At 41.4% G+C, this 17,250-nt stretch overlaps 1 protein-coding gene, 1 long non-coding RNA gene and 1 pseudogene across 2 annotated transcripts; 2 read left to right on the forward strand and 1 right to left on the reverse strand.

Moving 5' to 3' along the window:
* LOC129464924 (glycerophosphocholine cholinephosphodiesterase ENPP6-like) overlaps positions 1-17,250 on the forward strand; it is a 92,086-nt pseudogene that overhangs the window by 26,089 nt on the left and 48,747 nt on the right.
* Positions 1,894-5,316, reverse strand: LOC129464920 (serine/threonine-protein kinase N2-like). Its single transcript, XM_055246408.2, has 2 exons — positions 3,564-5,316; positions 1,894-3,425 (listed from the first exon to the last, which is right to left on the reverse strand). Exons 1-2 carry the CDS (start codon positions 5,314-5,316, stop codon positions 1,894-1,896), a joined length of 3,285 nt encoding a protein of 1,094 aa, XP_055102383.1.
* Positions 5,680-7,199, forward strand: LOC134732756 (uncharacterized). The gene is made up of 2 exons (XR_010116242.1): positions 5,680-5,824; positions 6,078-7,199. It is a non-coding gene; the product is annotated as an uncharacterized lncRNA (long non-coding RNA).

Here is a 17,250-nt window from a genome sequence, read left to right on the forward strand (position 1 = left end):
CTGTGATTAAATAGTTAATTCAGTATGGTTACTTAACAGCTTGCTATTCCTGAGGTATAATGACCCTAACATGCTAAGCACAGGATCAAAGATGCTATTACTAAACTAAGAAAAAACAATAAAGTCATAGATTAGGAGAAAAAAATATAAAATCCAACCAAACCAAAAAAAACAAAAAACTACAGGCAAGTGGAAAGTCATGGTTTGCAAAAAGTAACCATACTAAATATTTGCTGGGATGTTTTAGCATCTTTTCATTGTACTCTGAGAACAATTAAACAATTAAAATTGTCCAGAAATCATTTATATTACCTTCCAAATTGTTTATTACCCAAGATCCTTTGGGAGAAAATCTTATAGAAAGGGGGGACAATATGTGGTTTAAAGTTATTTTATGGCTTGCTATTCCTGAGGTATAATGACCCTAACATGCTAAGCACAGGATCAAAGATGCTATTACTAAACTAAGAAAAAACAATAAAGTCATAGATTAGGAGAAAAAAATATAAAATCAAACCAAACCAAAACAAACAAAAAACTACAGGCAAGTGGAAAGTCATGGTTTGCAAAAAGACAACCCTAGAAGAGTATAAAAAGCCGCAGGCGGATCGTTTGAAGAGTTGTATAAAATATTTCATCAAATTTTTTTTGAGACTTTTGAGGTACAGCTTTAGTATTATAATTCTTTTTTTATAAAATATAGACTGTTTTATCAAAAATATTTATACATTGTGTTACAATATATTGCCTTTGCCCTCAATAACTGCCAGTATAAAATCTGGATCCAGTGGCCTAAAATGTACAAATGCACTTAATGTAAATGCCGGAGTTTGAGGTGTCTGCTCGGCCACTGTACAAAAGTGATGAAGTGGTAAAATTAAATAATAAGCCTACAACATAGAATACATTAAAACTTGCACATATACATGTTCACAGCATCTATACAATGATAATCCCTATGGTTTAACCAAGTTATAGTTCCCTTCTACAGCAGACACAAAACCAAGGTGAACTAGGTTGGCAGATGTAGGGTGAATATCAAAAAATGGGTAATTAGTTCACTGATTCTGGAAGATATGACTGAACATAGTGAGCATCTAGACTTTGGGAATGCATGCAGGTAACAATACCTTGGTTTAGCTGATTAAAAATCCTCATTCTTAACATCTTAAGTAAATGCTGATCTTGTTTGTTTCAGCACTGTTTAATAAACAAAAAAAATTGTTTGGCAAGCTGCTGTGTTGGAAAGCTATAAGCCCCTGTTACATGGTTGATAAAAAAGGCAATATAAAGTTTTCTAATAAATATAGAACATTTATAAAATAAGACATCAATTCATTCTGTTTTTTTAAAAAAATCAAGCCCCAAATTGTATACAAACTGCCATGTTTTTTGATAGTACAGTAATGTCTTTTTTAAAAAAAAGGAGCATTTGCCTTATTCCAACAGAATCGTACTTTGTGTGAACAATAATAGCATTCCAAGCCCTTTTTTTCTTTTTGTAAAACATAGTTAAGTGATTAATTTTCTTTCCACTTAAGGCGGGCATATGGCAAAGCTAGGGACTATAAAAAAGTGGTTTTTTTCTTTCTTTTTTAAAATAGACTGTTGATCCAAAAGTATTTGTGATGGATTTTCATGGCCGACGTTCACTCAACTTAAACTCCATGAAACTGTTCCCGGTGCTCATATTTACACTGAAGTACAATGAGAAGCCACTTTTGACGAAGTATTAGAATGGTACTTTTAAACAAATCTTCACGTGTTTCAATTAAAAAAAACAAAACAAAACAAAACTCAAGCTATTGGTGGCACAGAGAGCAAATGAAGGGTTGCTATTTTTAAGAGGTCTTCTTGTGAGTCAGTCAGCTTGGTTTCGCAGTGTCTGGCAACTTAACACCAATCAGCAGTGTAGTCAAAATCTCTGAACATTGCCTGCTCCTCTTCTGAAAGTATCCTTGGTTCTTGAGGTGGAGTCAGAATAGGTGCTTTTGAGGTAAATTCATCAGAAAAATTACTAACATCTTCTCGTCCTTTTATGGTAGGTATAAATGGTGGCTTTACTTTTTTGTCCATCAGAGCGCTCCAATCAATTAGCCGGAAAAATGGGTGCTTTTTTACATCTTCTGCATCTTTCTCGCTAGCCCCAAGGCGCTGCTCAGGATTTCTTCTTAACAGCTTTCTCATTATAGAAATGGCGTCTGTAGATAAGGACCTTGGATACCTTACTTCATCATTTACAATACTGTCAAAAACTTTCTCTTCATCATCACCAGGAAAGGGAGACTTACCAACAAGCATTTCATATATAAGCACGCCAAGGCCCCACCAATCTACAGCCCTTGTATAAGAAGTTTCTGTTAATACTTCTGGGGCAAGACATTCAGCATTGCCACAAAATGTGCTTGTTCTATCTCCATATCCCATTCCTTGTTTGCAAAGACCAAAATCAGCAATTTTCACAAAGCCCTCTGTATCTAGCAGTAAGTTTTCCAATTTCAAATCTCTATGAGCAATTTTGTGTTCATGTAAATACTGCAACCCAAGAACTATACAAGCAGCATAAAATACAGCTCTTGGTTCAGAAAAGACATCAGTATTAATGTGCATCAATAAATCCCCACCGGCAGCATATTCCATTACAAAGCAAACATGCTCTTTGGTTTGGAAACATGCAAAAAGGTTCACCAAAAAGGGATGCCTTACACTATTCACAGTTTCAAAAATTCTTTTTTCACACATCAGGCTGTCTACTTCATCTTGAGCCACAATATCTCCTTTCTTTAAGGCTTTTATAGCAAACATCTCATTTGTGAGTTTATACTCAGCTAAAAGCACCTTTCCAAAATGTCCTCTTCCCAAGACAGCATAACACCTGAAATCTTGTAGATTACACTGAAACCTTTGCTGACATCTTCTATCCTCAAGTTCTTGAATACCACTATATTCTAGGCCTGACTGAGGAGTATCAGGCTTGTATTCAGATTCAGATTTTGGAAGTATACTATTTCTGTCATTCTCAGTATCACAAGCAGTCTCTGAATCCTGTCCTGGTGTATCCAAAACTCTTAATTCAGAAGATTCATCTATTTCTCCAAGGGAAGAAGGTCGTGGTGGGGCTGGAGGAGGTTCAGGCTCAAGATCAAAGTCCAATTTGGTTACTGTAGAATCACTAGCTGGAGGTGCTAGTTCAGGGATCTGTACTTCAACCACTGGCACTGTAGTAGGCACAGGAGCTTGAGGACTGAAGGTGCCAGAATGATTTACTGTAGGAATAGCTCTTCTTACTAGCCTTCCCCAAGTGGCAATATTAATATTCATTTGAGGAACTCTGAGAAATCTTTTGCCTTGTTGCTTTGAAAAAATTTTCTTTTGTTTTTGAAGTTTTGGTCTTCTTTCAACAACTGGATTAAAAAAGGTAACCTCTGCAAATAAAGTACCCTGTGGTTCCAAATAGAGACACATGCCATGCCGTTGGTTGTCTAAAAAATCTTCTAACCTCAGAAATTTTACTGCACAGAGAGACCGCCAATCACGCCAATAAACTGAAATTTCTAGTTCACGTGACCTGTCCAGTTCCAGTATAAACTTCTGGTCCCATGACTGATTGGAAATGGGTTTCCAGCTAGTTTGGCCAACCACGGTATTATCGAGCTTCAAAACAGCACAGACATCACTGGACAAGTCATCGGTTTTTAGAAGATTTCGACTACTTCTGCTTTTACTTTTATTCCTTCTGCTCATGAAACATAATCTGGTTTCACTTGGACTCCAACCAGGCAGTGCAACTGATGTTGCTTTTGACCGTCCAGGGACATTCTCTAGGATGTCTTGGCAGCCCATAAGACACACTTCCAAAGTACCTGTTAATGCTGCTGGTTTGGATAGTGTACTATATTGATTTTGTGTAGATATCATACTTTGACGTGGACTTAGTGTTGGTGATGCAGCAACAAGTGCAAGTTCTTCAATAATAATACTGCTTTTGGGATGATTCTTGGGGAGTTCATTTAATCTTTGCTCTAATGAATACTTTAAAAGGTCCAACTTCTGACTTGATTCATTAAATCTTGTTTGAGCTTCTGAAAGTGCTTTTCTGTCTGTTACTTTTCCTGAGCCAAGTAATTTCATTACATTCTTTGCACCTTCTGCTACTGCAAACTCGATCCTAAAATGATGCCTTAATTCTTCCATCCAAAGTTCAAGAGGACTTATCACAGGTTTTGCATTATCAAAAGCCAATTCATTAGTCCGGACTGCCTGAAGAATCTGCATTCGTATGACTTGTATTTTTATCTTGCTGTCCTGGAGCAGTTGCTGAGCTGTACCACGGAGTTTCCGATCCTTCAAAGATCCATTTGAATACATCTGTATCATATTCTCTGCACCTTGTTTTACTTTAAGTTCTATATCCAACTGTTTTTGTAGAGCCTTCAATCTATTGTTGCTAGTAGAACAATGAGGGTCACTGTTTGGAGTAGCTGGAGTCCTCGGGCAATCTGTAATATCTTCTGGATCTGATACAACAATATGTGCATTTAATTCCTGCAGCTTGTGATGTAGTTCTTCTAATTTTTTATTTGATTTTTTCAAAATGTTGTCTACATAAGCCAAGCTTTTTTTATCTGTTGTGACTTTCCTCAGATTTTCTGCTCCTTCTTTGATTTTCAGTTCTTTCCTTATTTCTCTCTTAATTCGATCCTTGATATCATCCAATTTCTGCCGCACCATCGTATCTGAAAAGTCTAATTTTTGAACAGCACTCACATTCTCAGAAAACGGAAGACTTCGGGAATCCCCCTGCAGTTCCGTGAGCAGAATCAACCCCCGTTCGGGGTTGGACGCCATTGCGTTCCGGTATGGACTTCGCACCTGGACGCGGCCGCCGCTGGCGAAGGGAGCCTTCAATCTATTGTTGCTAGTAGAACAACGAGGGTCACTATTTGGAATATCTGGAGTCCTCGGGCAATCTGTAATATCTTCTGGATCTGATACAACACTATGTGCATTTAATTCCTGCAGCTTGTGATGTAGTTCTTCTAATTTTTTATTTGATTTTTTCAAAGTGTTGTCTACATAAGCCAAGCTTTTTTTATCTGTTGTGACTTTCCTCAGATTTTCAGCTCCTTCTTTGATTTTCAGTTCTTTCCTTATTTCTCTCTTAATTCGATCCTTGATATCCAATTTCTGTTGCACCATTGTATCTGAAAAGTCTAATTTTTGAACAGCACTCACATTCTCAGAAAACGGAAGACTTCGGGAATCCCCCTGCAGTTCCGTGAGCAGAATCAACCCCCGTTCGGGGTTGGACGCCATTGTGCTCCGGTATGGAGGGTCCGCACCTGGACACGGCCACCCCACTGGCGAAGACAGAAGGCGAGACGGGGCTCGGAGTGGGGGTGAGGAGAGGGGAGAGAAAGAAGAAAAACAACTAGGGATTAATGGAGGCGCAGCCCCTGCGGGAGGCGCGGCTTATTCTGTCGGGTTCATCCAGAGCGGCGCGGAGCAAGGGCCCTCGTAGCTGGCTGCCTCTCGCTGCCTGCCGGCCGCCACTGCCGCCCACACCGGAATGTTGGTCTAGTCGCTCCCTAGGCAACGCCAGAATCCCCCTCAAGCTTCTCTGTTCTGAGCACTGCGGCTACGGCTGCCTCAAAGTGCCATTTTTCAAAGTGGCCTTTTAAAAGGCCCATTTGATGGATAGGATTGGCCTTTTCCACGCCAGACATCGTGCCAAAGCTTTCCCTACCTGAAACCACTTAACTCTGAAAAAAGATATGATTATCTCCATTTTTCAGAGGAGGAAACTGAGGCTCAATAAAGTGGAGTGAGTCGTGTGAGGTGGCTGGGATGGGATTTGAACTCTGGTTTGCTGGGCTCCAAAATTCCTTCCACTTAGGCCACATGGTTCTCACAGGTCCTCAATTCCTGCCAGTTCTCATCCTACCTGTTCCTTCTGTTTTTAACTCAAAAATCTCCCCTATTCCCGTGGAGTCTACCGCTTGGACTCGGAAACTATCAGAAGGATGCAGCTCGCTTGAGTTGCTCTTTGATCCCTAAGGCAGATTATCTTTCAACAGCTTTTATGCAAAGAGCACCCAAGGAGGATTATAGACATGAATCATTGAATGAGACCCAGTGTCTGCTCCCAGCACCATCTGTTGATATGCAGATCACCGATGATCATTGATCAGGACAAACCAGCTGTGGCTGCTGTGAAGTTAACTCCTGAGACTTGGGAGGCTGGTCTCACTTCTATATGGGCACACCTGACCCGAGGCCATGAACTTTGGCAGGCCAGCATCATACCTACCTCACATATTCTAGCAACGACAAGCAAAACTAACCAAGCTAACGAAAATGAGCTTGCTTCCACTTGTTTCTTTCCCTCAGAAAAAGTGGGCGGGGGATGGTTGACTGATGGGTTTGTACTTGATTGAGCTGTTCAAGTCCCTGATTAGTTCATACTCCTAAAGAGCTGGGTTCCATCATTCTCTATCAATTCCTGGCATTAAAAGATGATCCAGGCCGGGCGCGGTGGCTCACGCTTGTAATCCCAGCACTTTGGGAGGCCGAGGCGGGCGGATCACGAGGTCAGGAGATCGAGACCACGGTGAAACCCCGTCTCTACTAAAAAATACAAAAAATTAGCCGGGCGCGGTGGCGGGCGCCTGTAGTCCCAGCTACTCGGAGGCTGAGGCAGGAGAATGGCGTGAACCCGGGAGGCGGAACTTGCAGTGAGCCGAGATTGCGCCACTGCACTCCAGCCCGGGCGACAGAGCGAGACTCTGTCTCAACAAAAAAAAAAAAAAAAAAAAAAAAAAAAAAAAAGATGATCCAGTAATATTTTGGTAACTAGTCTTTTCTGTCGGAAATCATCACTCATTGGCCATTCTAAGTTCTACTCCAATTGAAAAGCTTGATCCCACTTTGGGAGGCCAAGGGGGGCGGATCACTGAAGTCAGGAGTTTGAGACCAGCCTGGCCAACATGGTGAAACCTGTCTCTACTAAAACTACAAAAATTAGCCGGGCATGGTGGTGGATGTCTGTAATCTCAGCTACTCAGGAGACTGAGACAGGATAATCGCTTGAACCCAGGAGAAGGAGGTTGCAGTGAGCCGAGGTCCCACCACTGCACTCCAGCGTGGGCACCAGAGTGAGACTCCGTCTCAAAAAATAAAGAAAGAAAAGCTATCCTAAATGTGCTTTTTTTACTGAGTTAAATTTCCTATCCTTACCTCCCAACCCCTGCCCCAGGCACAGGTGGGGCAGCTGCGGGATGAGTGCAGTGTCTCTGCCCCTGGCATGAGGAGAATTTCTGCCCTGGGTGAGGACACGGGAAGAGAACATAAAAGGGGTGCTCCCACCACCTGCAGGTGGAGCCTGGTTTTTGCCAAAGTCATCACCTACTAGTGTGAGGAACGCAACCAACCTGGTCACTGGGGAGAGGAGGGAGACCAGTGGGTGGGAAAAGGAACCTTTATCACGAGCCAGAAGACAGGTGCTTCAGGATGGAGAGGGTGGCTGACTTTCCTGTATGGAGGTAGACATGCCCCAAGTAAGAAGTTCCTCCCTCCGAATATCTACCATCTTTTGAGAAGCCTCTATAAGAACTCAATAAAATGGGAGTGTGCCTCAAAAGAGATTTCATTTTCAATGCAGTAATTAATTATTGCTCTTTTCCAACTTTGCACAGCGGTGAAGAGGAATTGAATTGTCAGGAAATTTCTTTGAGCTTTGTTAAAAATTAGCTTTCTAAAAGTAAAAAGTGTTTAAGTCAAAACTTCAGGGCTCACATTTTTGTCCTTATGCAGGAAAATTATTTTTGTTTCCTTTTCTGTATTCTACTTGTTAAATAATTGCACCAAGCTGGCAGGCACTGCAGAAACATAAAGCAATGCATTTATTTTTAAGTCCAATGACCTCAAAACAATGAGTGTGAATGTTCCTAATCAAAGATGTCTCCTCTTTGGGGGTTATTTTTGTTGCAATCCCTACACTTCACACTATAATCAAAGCCCATTATCTCAGCCTTATAATATTTGTGTCTCAGAATCTAACGATGACTGTGTCTGGCACATACATCAGGAGTTGCTTTTAAGGATGTGCAAATTGTGAGCTTTTGTTTCACCTCAATCTTGCATATTTCATTGGAAACCACTTTAACATCCAAAGTCTGTCTTTGAACACGTTAAAAAAATAAAATGGATTTCCCAACAGAGGTTATCTGCAAGGCAAATTTCAATTTTTAAGTTAGTTGCTTTGAGCAACGCATTGTTAATTCTTTCAAGTCTTTTGGGCATAAAGTAGTTATTTGAAAGTTCACTAATCTAAGCAGGGTCTAAACTAATCTTTACACCTCCAAATGCTCAAGGAAAAGTACTAAAGGAAACCTACTAGTGGGAATGTCTGACTTATTTAACATTTTCTGGCTGCTTGGCTCCGAATCGAATATATAAAGTTACTTCTTTTAACCATGTCAATTTGAGATAGCATATGTACGTTCAGTCTCTAAAATGTATCTATCCATTATCTTGAGACCCCCTGATTTCAGAACTTTGGGAGCCTCTCTTTCCACAGCTGGCTTCTTTCCAGAGGAAGAGGAAGCTTAACATTACCATCTCCTTTGTTGATATCCCTAGTCTGAGAGTATTCCCTCCTTAGAGGTATTTACAGTTAAACTTTGGTGCATGATAATTGATTGCAAGAGATAAGAGAATGTCTGGCATTCCAGAGATCTGTGCATCTCCATGTGGTTACTTTGCTGAGAGTCTCAGCATCAGGCCTGACTTATGAGTTCATTTGTATTAAGATGGCAAGCCCTGGTGAACTGATGAGGCAACACCTTGCCTGGAGGGGAGCAGGTGCTGGTGTGGGGGAGGGCGGATGCTGAGTCAGAGACCTGGTTGGGACTGGGGTTCTGCCCTCTTCCTAGCTGTGCGGCTTCAGCCTCCTCACTCAGCCACTTTGAATCTTAGTTCTTCCATCTGCAAAATGGAGATAATATTCTCCATCTCCTAGAGTTATCTTGAAGACTAAGATGCAAATGTAAAGCATTTAGTTCCAGATACAAAGGAGGTGGCCAAGGACTGGGAACTATTGTAATTAAACTGATCAGCAAGTGTCCAGAAAATAGATTTCTGCCTTTGGCCCTAGGTTATGAGCTTCACCCCTCCAGAGTCCCAGGTAAAGCACTTCCTCAGTGGGCTCAGCCCCAAGACCTTCCACCAGGACTGACGTGTTCCCCTGAATGCATCCTGTCCTTGAGGGTGGAGGCTTCACAGATTGCATAATAGCAAGTGTAACACCAGCAGCTTCCTTCTCCTGGGGGCTTCCTGAGTGCTGGGAATCGCGTGGAGTGCTGGTTCATTCTGGTTGCACAAGTGTTAGTAGATTGCAGTGGTGAAGAGCTGAGCCTCGGGATCCAGGCTGCCTGATTTAAATCCTGGCTCCAGTATACCTGGTGGTGTAAGACTTCAGGCAACTCACCTCTGCGCCTCAGTTACTTTACCTGGAAAGCGGGGCTAACAATAGTACTTATCCCTTAGGGCCACGGTGAAGTCGAAATGTGGAATTCCTTTCCTAGGCCTGCTGTAACAAAGTAACACAAGTTTGGGTGGCTCAGAGAAACAGAAATGCATTGTCTTTTAGTTCCGGAGGTCAGAAGTCAGAAATTAAGGTGTGGGTGGGGCGTGCTCCCTCTGAAAATTCCTTGGTTCTTTAGCTTCTCGTAGCCCCAGGTGTTGTCTGGTTTACAGAGCCATCTCTCGCTCTCCAAACATCATCTTCCCTGGGTATAGTCTCTCTGTCCACATTTCCCCTTTTTATAAGGACACCAGAAATGTGGGATTAGGGCCCACCCTAAGAACTTCATTTTAACTTGATGCCATCTGTAAAGACCCAATTTCCAAACAGGGTCACATGCTGAGGTACCTGGGGTGAGGATTTCAACAGATCTTTTTGGAGAAACACAATTCAATCCAACATAAGAGATGCCCTTAGAACAATACCTGCAATATAGCAAGCGTCACCTGTGCATCGACCACTTTTATCTTTAACGCTCATTGCAATCTAGCCAGATGAGTATTATGAATCTCATTTTAGAGAGAGAGAAAAAGTGAGGCTTTGAGAAGCTGAGGATTAGACTCAATTCCCACAGCTAGAAAGTGAGAAGACCCCAACCCAAACTCCTCTGTCATCTCTCCACCATAGCCACCATCTCCCAGAGGCAGACAGGATGCCCACAGCCCAGGTCCCTGTGCCCGTCACACGTTGTTATAACCCAGGCTTCCAGCTGGTGGCCCCAGAGGCCTGCCTGCAACTCTGGACTCAACGCTCCATTGAATGCTGCCTCTGGGCAAAAACCTGTAGGTTAGAAAAGAACGATTTCCATGATCCTTCTTAGTGTATGGTAAGCCCCACTTATATCCCCATGTTTTGACTAAATTGATGTGCCTCAAATGTAACCCCATGTCTCCCTTTTCTGCCAGCTGTTTTGATCTCTAGTAGACACAACCACTGTCGCCTAATGGAAACACGCATAGGCCTCAGAGAAATAAAACGAATGCCTTACAAATTAAAGATTACTGTCACTTTCTAAAGGTGGTTATACACCGGAATTAAAAAAGCGTTCATGCAATTGAGGAATTCCTCATCGGCTGCAGAACCTGATTGTTCAGCGAGATAACCAGCTATGCAGTTGTTTTTCTGTATATATATTTGGAGACGTGAATAAAATGTTTTTCTTTTTTAAACCGAGAACTTTCACCTTGAAATCAGCATACGTTTCATATTCCAGAGTCCAACTGTAACCATAAATCCGTTATTGTCATGGAAAGTGAAGTGTAAAGAGCATGACATGAGAAGCCAGGAGGTCCAGGTTCAAGTCACCCTCGTTCCCTTTGCTTCTCCACCCCACCCACCGCTTATTGGAATTGTGGCCTTGGGCACACACTCAAGCCTTTCACACCTAATATATACAAAGGGCAGGGAGTTATTCCTCACCTCTGAAATTGCAGGGAGGGGATTAGACTAGGAGGCCACCTGAGGTCCCTTCCATTCCTAAGAATGTGTGATACCATCAAAGCTCACAAGTACTTGTTCAGGGGATGCTCAGCTTGTGTGGTCTCTGATATTTAGTGAAAGACCCTTGCTCAAGTGATCAACACGATTTTCTTGAAAAATCCACGTCTTAGGGTTTTCCCTGGCCCTTGCGCTGGAGAGCCTCTGTTTGCCTGTCTGCCCTCCTCTGCTTTCTCCAGCCTGCCTTGAGCCTCAGAGGGTGACCTTGAGGGATGGCCTCTAGGACGGTGGCTGGAGAGGCAGATCCCCTTGCTATTCACCACCCGGGGAGCTGAGTGGGTGGGTGGTAATGGCTCGCTGCTGCCATTCCTCCTGGGTTGCTTCGCCATGCCATCGGCTCCCCTCAGCCCAGCCCACACCTTCGTAAAAGCCCCTGAATTAAACTCTGTGCAGCCTGTTTATTGCCAGGACCTTGAGTGAGTCCAGCTGTGACCATCTTGAATTGTGCTAGCACCGCATCTAGCACATCAGTAAGAGCATCTCACCTTTCAAAGAAAGTGAACTCTGAGTGTGGGGAATAGCAAAATGCCACATTTTACTGGCATGAGGACTATCCTAATTCCTACTTCAATAGGAAGCCCTCTGTCTTGGTTCATTCCCCTCCAGTCATTTTTTCCCTCCCTCCCTCCCTCCCTCCCTCCCTCACTCCCTCCCTCCTTCCCTCCCTCCCTCCCTTCCTTCCTTCCTACCTTCCTTCCTTCCTTCCCTCCTTCCTTCTTCTCTCCCTCACTCCCTTTCCTTCCTTTCTTCCTCCTTTCTTTCTTTCAAAAGTTGAAATAACTTAGGCTTCAAAATAGGCTTCCAAAGTTGAAATAACTTACTCTCCCATTTAATAGATTATTGAAGTTGTCTTTGTAGAAAAAGCAAACTTTCACATATTCATTCAAGTACTCAAGAAGATCAGGGTGATGACAGCATTATCCAACAATAGTCAGGCATTTGAAGTTTCTTCCTTCCTTTCTTCCTTCCTTCCTTCCCCACTTTTTTCCAGCACCCTATGAGCCTACAAATATAAGTTGAACAAGAACACTGGAGGGCTGAACTGCTTTTGAGAAAACTTTGAAGTTTGGACAGAAATTTTGGAAGGGGTTGCTGTGGAGCAGAAAATAGGGAAGCAATGAGGCAGTGAGATGTGCAGGCTGGGTCCATGAGAGTGGCGACCAGGAGAAAACCACGGGGGGAGGGGGCAGTGGTTGCTGCAAAGACTGGGGATACCTTGGATGCCTTTTTTCTTATTATTTCAATAGGTTTTGGGGAACAGGTGGTGTTTGGTTACATGAGTAAGTTCTTTAGTGGTGATTTCTGAGATTTTGGTACACCCATCACCCAAGCAGTGTACCCTGTACCCAATGTGTAGTCTTTTGTCCCTCACCCCCTCCCACCCTTTCCCCCAAGTCCCCAAAGTCCATTACATCTGTCTTATGCCTTTGCATCCTCATAGCTTAGTTCCCTCTTATGAGTGAGAATATACAACGTTTGGTTTTCCATTCCTGAGTTACTTCACTTAGAATAATGGTCTCTAATTCTATCCAGGTTGCTGCAAATGCCATTATTTCATTCCTTTTCATGGCTGAGTAGTATTCCGTGGTATATATATACACCACACTTTCTTTATCCACTGAGTGATTAAGGAGCATTCGGGCTGATTCCATATTTTTGCAATTATGAATTGTGCTGCTATAAACATGTATATGCCAGTATCCTTTTCATATCATGACCTCTTTTCCTCTGGGTAGATGCCCAGGAGTGGGATGGCTGGATTGAATGGTAGCTCTACTTTTAGCTCTTTAAGGAACCTCCACACTTTTCCACAGTGGCTGTACTAGTTTACATTCCCACCAACGGTGTAAAAGTGTTCCATTTGCACCACATCCATGCCAACCTCTAATATTTTTTGATTGCAGCTATTCTTGCAGAAGTGAGGTGGTATTGCATTGTAGTTTTGATTTACATTTCCCTGATCATTAGTGTTGTTGAGCATTTTTTCATATGTTTGCTGGTCGTTTGTATATCTTCTTTTGAGAATTGTCTATTCATGTCCTTAGCCCACTTTTTCATGGGATTTTTTTCTTGCTGATTTGTTTGAGTTCCTTGTAGATTCTGGTTATCAGTCCTTTGTTGGATGTATAGATTGAGAAGATTTCCTCCCAGTCTGTGGGTTGTCTGTTTACTCTGCTATTTCGTTTGCTGTGCAGAAGCTTTTTAGTTTAATTAAGTCCCATCTATTTCTTTTTGTTTTTGTTGTCTTTGCTTTTGTGTTCTCTGTCAAGAAGAGACGTTGGATGTCTGATGTTCAGTTGGAAGTTCTTTGCTTTGCCCTCAATCTCCCCCTCTTCTCCAGACTGAATCCCCAATAAAGTTCACCCAACTCATGAATATTTCATGTGAGGAGGTTCCTTTTTGTCATACAGGAAAGGGCTGAGCTACATTTCTAGACACCATATGTCCCGGAAGCAGGAGTATGGAGGTAGAGATGCCTGCAGTTATGTGTATCTCCTGGGGACTTGTGAGAATCTTGGTGGAAGTAGGATTGGAACCAATCATATGGAGAGTTCATGAGAGAGAGTGCTCCAGCTGACCTCTAGATTGTATTCATTTGTGTGACTCTTCCCCTAATACTCATAGTAATATAAGTTAATATTAACAGTGCTTACCATGTGCTATGTATGTTTATGTGCATGTACACATGTGCATGCATACACACTCTTTGCTTTGCACAATTCAGATATGCACAAAACTCGATTACCACAGATTAAATAATGTCTGTTCTCCAAATAATCCCATCAAAAAATGGGCAAAAGTCATGAGTAGACAATTCTCGAAAGACGACATATAAATAGCCAACAAACATGAAAAAATGCTCAATGTCACTATTAGGGAAATGCAAATCAAAACCACAATGCAATACCACCTTACTCCAGCAAGAATGGTTATAATTAAAAAGTCAAAAAGTGATATATGTTGGTGTGGATGTGGTGAAGAGAGAACATTTTTACACTGCTGGCGAGAATGTAAACCAGTACAACCACTATTGAAAATAGTATGGAGATTCCTTAAAGAACTAAAAGTACAACTAGCATTGTAGATCTTCTCAATCTATACATCCAACAAAGGACTGATAACCAGAATCTACAAGGAACTCAAACAAATCAGCAAGAAAAAAATCCCATGAAAAAGTGGGCTAAGGACATGAATAGACAATTCTCAAAAGAAGATATACAAACGACCAGCAAACATATGAAAAAATGCTCAACAACACTAATGATCAGGGAAATGTAAATCAAAACTACAATGCAACACCACCTCACTTCTGCAAGAATAGCCGCAATCAAAAAATAATAGAGGTTGGCATGGATGTGGTGCAAATGGAACACTTTTACACCGTTGGTGGGAATGTAAACTAGTACAGCCACTGTGGAAAAGTGTGGAAGCTCCTTAAAGAGCTAAAAGTAGAGCTACCATTCAATCCAGCCATCCCACTCCTGGGCATCTACCCAGAGGAAAAGAGGTCATGATATGAAAAGGATACTGGCATATACATGTTTATAGCAGCACAATTCATAATTGCAAAGTAGTGGGATCCAGCAATCCCACTACTAGGTATCTACCCAAAGGAAAAGAAGTCATTATATAAAAAAGACACTTGCACATGCATGTTTATAACAGCACAATTCACAATTGCAAAAATATGGAACACACCTAAGTGCCCATCAATCAATGAGTGGATAAAGAGAGTGTGGTATATATACACTATGGAATACTATTCAACCATAAAAATGAATGAAATAATGTCTTTAGCAGCAACTTGGATGGAACTGGAGGCCATAATTCTAAGTGAAATAACTCAGGAAAGGAAAACCAAATATCGTATGTTCTCACTTATAAGTGGGAGCTAAGCTATGAGAATGCAAAGGCATAAGAATGATGTAATGGACTTTGGGGACTCATGGCAAAAGGGTGGGATGGGGGTGAGGGATAAAAGACTACACATTGCGTACAATGTACACTGCTTGATGACAGGTTCACCAAAATCTCAGAAATCACCACTAAAGAACTTATCCACACAACCAAAAACCGCCTATACCCCAAAATCGATTGAAATAAGATATTTAAAAAAATAAAAAATAATAATGTCAGTTCTCCAACAACATGATGCGAATTTCAGTTACCACAGTATATTGAATAAAATCTGGCGGCCCTAATTGTAGCTGCTGTGGCATAAACTATAAACTTCCCTGCTAGTCCTCAGTCCACTAGGACTATTTATCATTATGCAAATGACAAATATCCATCATGATTGTTGGTCAGTCACATCACTTCTTTCATAGTCTGCTGGTGATTCGCTGCTGCTCATCTAATATTAGCTCATGCACGGAGAGCAAAGCACGCAGTTGTGTTGCTTCCCTGTGTCCCACTGATAAACCCATATAGTTTAACTTCTAATGCATTACTATCATTGGATAATGCTCCAGGTCACGCTGACCCTCTTGAATACTTGAAAGAATATGAGTAAATTTGCTTTTTCTATAAAAGCGACTTTAATCATCTATTAAATTGGACAATAAGTTATTGCAACTTTTGAAGCCTATTATTTTAGATGTAAGTAACCTGTATTTCAGACAGGTTATTGATGATACAATGGGACATAATGCAATTTATTTAGCTAAGCTTTGGAAGAACTGTGACATAAAACATGCAGCCAGAAACATTCAAGCATCATGACAGATAGGAACAGCAAGTAATATACATGGAGGATGGCAGAGACTCTTACTGTACTGGAAAATAACTTTGCAGGATTTGAATCAAATGTAAGTGGAATTATGGAAGAGATCATTGACCATGTGATCATTGACACTGACATCATTTACAAAGCTCTAGATATGTAGCCCAAGGACTTTACTGAGGGTGAATTTATTGACATAAATTAAGAAAAAAGTTATGAAAAAAAGGATGAAGATGTCCCAGAGGAAGTGACACCAGCAAAAACTTCACATTAAAGAGCACCTGGAGCTATTTCATGACATTGAAAGCACAAAGGATAAGATGTTGAAAGCCAACCTAAACTTAGAAAGAACATAACAATTCCCTAAGGCATAAGAAGATGATCACTCATATTTTGTTATATCTCTAGAAGAAGCAGCCAAGCACCATTCAAAGCATTCTTCATAAATTTCTTACAAAGAAATAGTGCCCTTTAATTCTCCACGTTTCTAATATTGTAAATTATAAAATAATAATAAATTATAATTGTACAATTCTTCCTTCATTTTCCTGTATAAGTGATAGGAGAATTTTCAATATTTTGACAAACATTTTTAAGTGTCACAGAACAATCCTATTCCCCTCACCCCACCCCACTGATTATTAAGATAGCTTTTCATGGTTTTGGCCATTTTTATGGTTCCATGCTGCCATGCAAACAGATGACTGTTCACAATAATTGTTATGATGCCCATTACTCAGATGAGGCAATTGAGGCTTCAGAGAGTCTAAGCTACTTGTCCAAGGTCATGCAGACAGTAAATAGTAGAGCTTATACTTGAACCTATACAATCTGACTCCAAGAATCGTTCCCTTAACCACTGTGCCATATTATTGTCCATAGCAGACTGTGAGCCAAAGACAGTGACCATTTCTTTTTTATCTTTATATACTTAGCATGCAAACATTATCTGATAAATACATGTTGAATGAATGCAAAAAGAATAAAAGAGGTAAGGAACTATAAAAGGAATTGACATTGACTGTTTGAAAACAATGAGAAAAATTAAGACTGAAATCTAAGTAGTAGCAACCTTATAGATGTCCACTGTTAAACAGAAACTTGGCTGGGCACAGTGGCTCATGCCTGTAATTCCAGCACTTTGGGATACTGAGGCGGGTGGATCACTTGAGCCCAGGAGTTTGAGACCAACCTTGGCAACATGGCAAAAACCTGTCTCTACAAAAATTCCAAAAAAAAAAAAAAAATTATCCAAGCTTGATGGCGCATGCCTGTGGCCCCAGCTACTTGGGAGGCTGAGGAGGAGGCTGAACCTGGGGAGGTCGAGGCTGCAGTGAGCAATGATTGCTCCACTACACTCCAGCCTGGGTGACAAAGTGAGATTGGGAAGAAGAAAGAAAGAGAAAGCGAGAAAGAGAGAGAGAGAGGAGAAAGAGAAAAGGAAGGA

The sequence above is a fragment of the Symphalangus syndactylus genome, chromosome 16 (genome assembly GCF_028878055.3).
Source record: "Symphalangus syndactylus isolate Jambi chromosome 16, NHGRI_mSymSyn1-v2.1_pri, whole genome shotgun sequence".
Lineage (NCBI taxonomy): Eukaryota > Metazoa > Chordata > Mammalia > Primates > Hylobatidae > Symphalangus > Symphalangus syndactylus.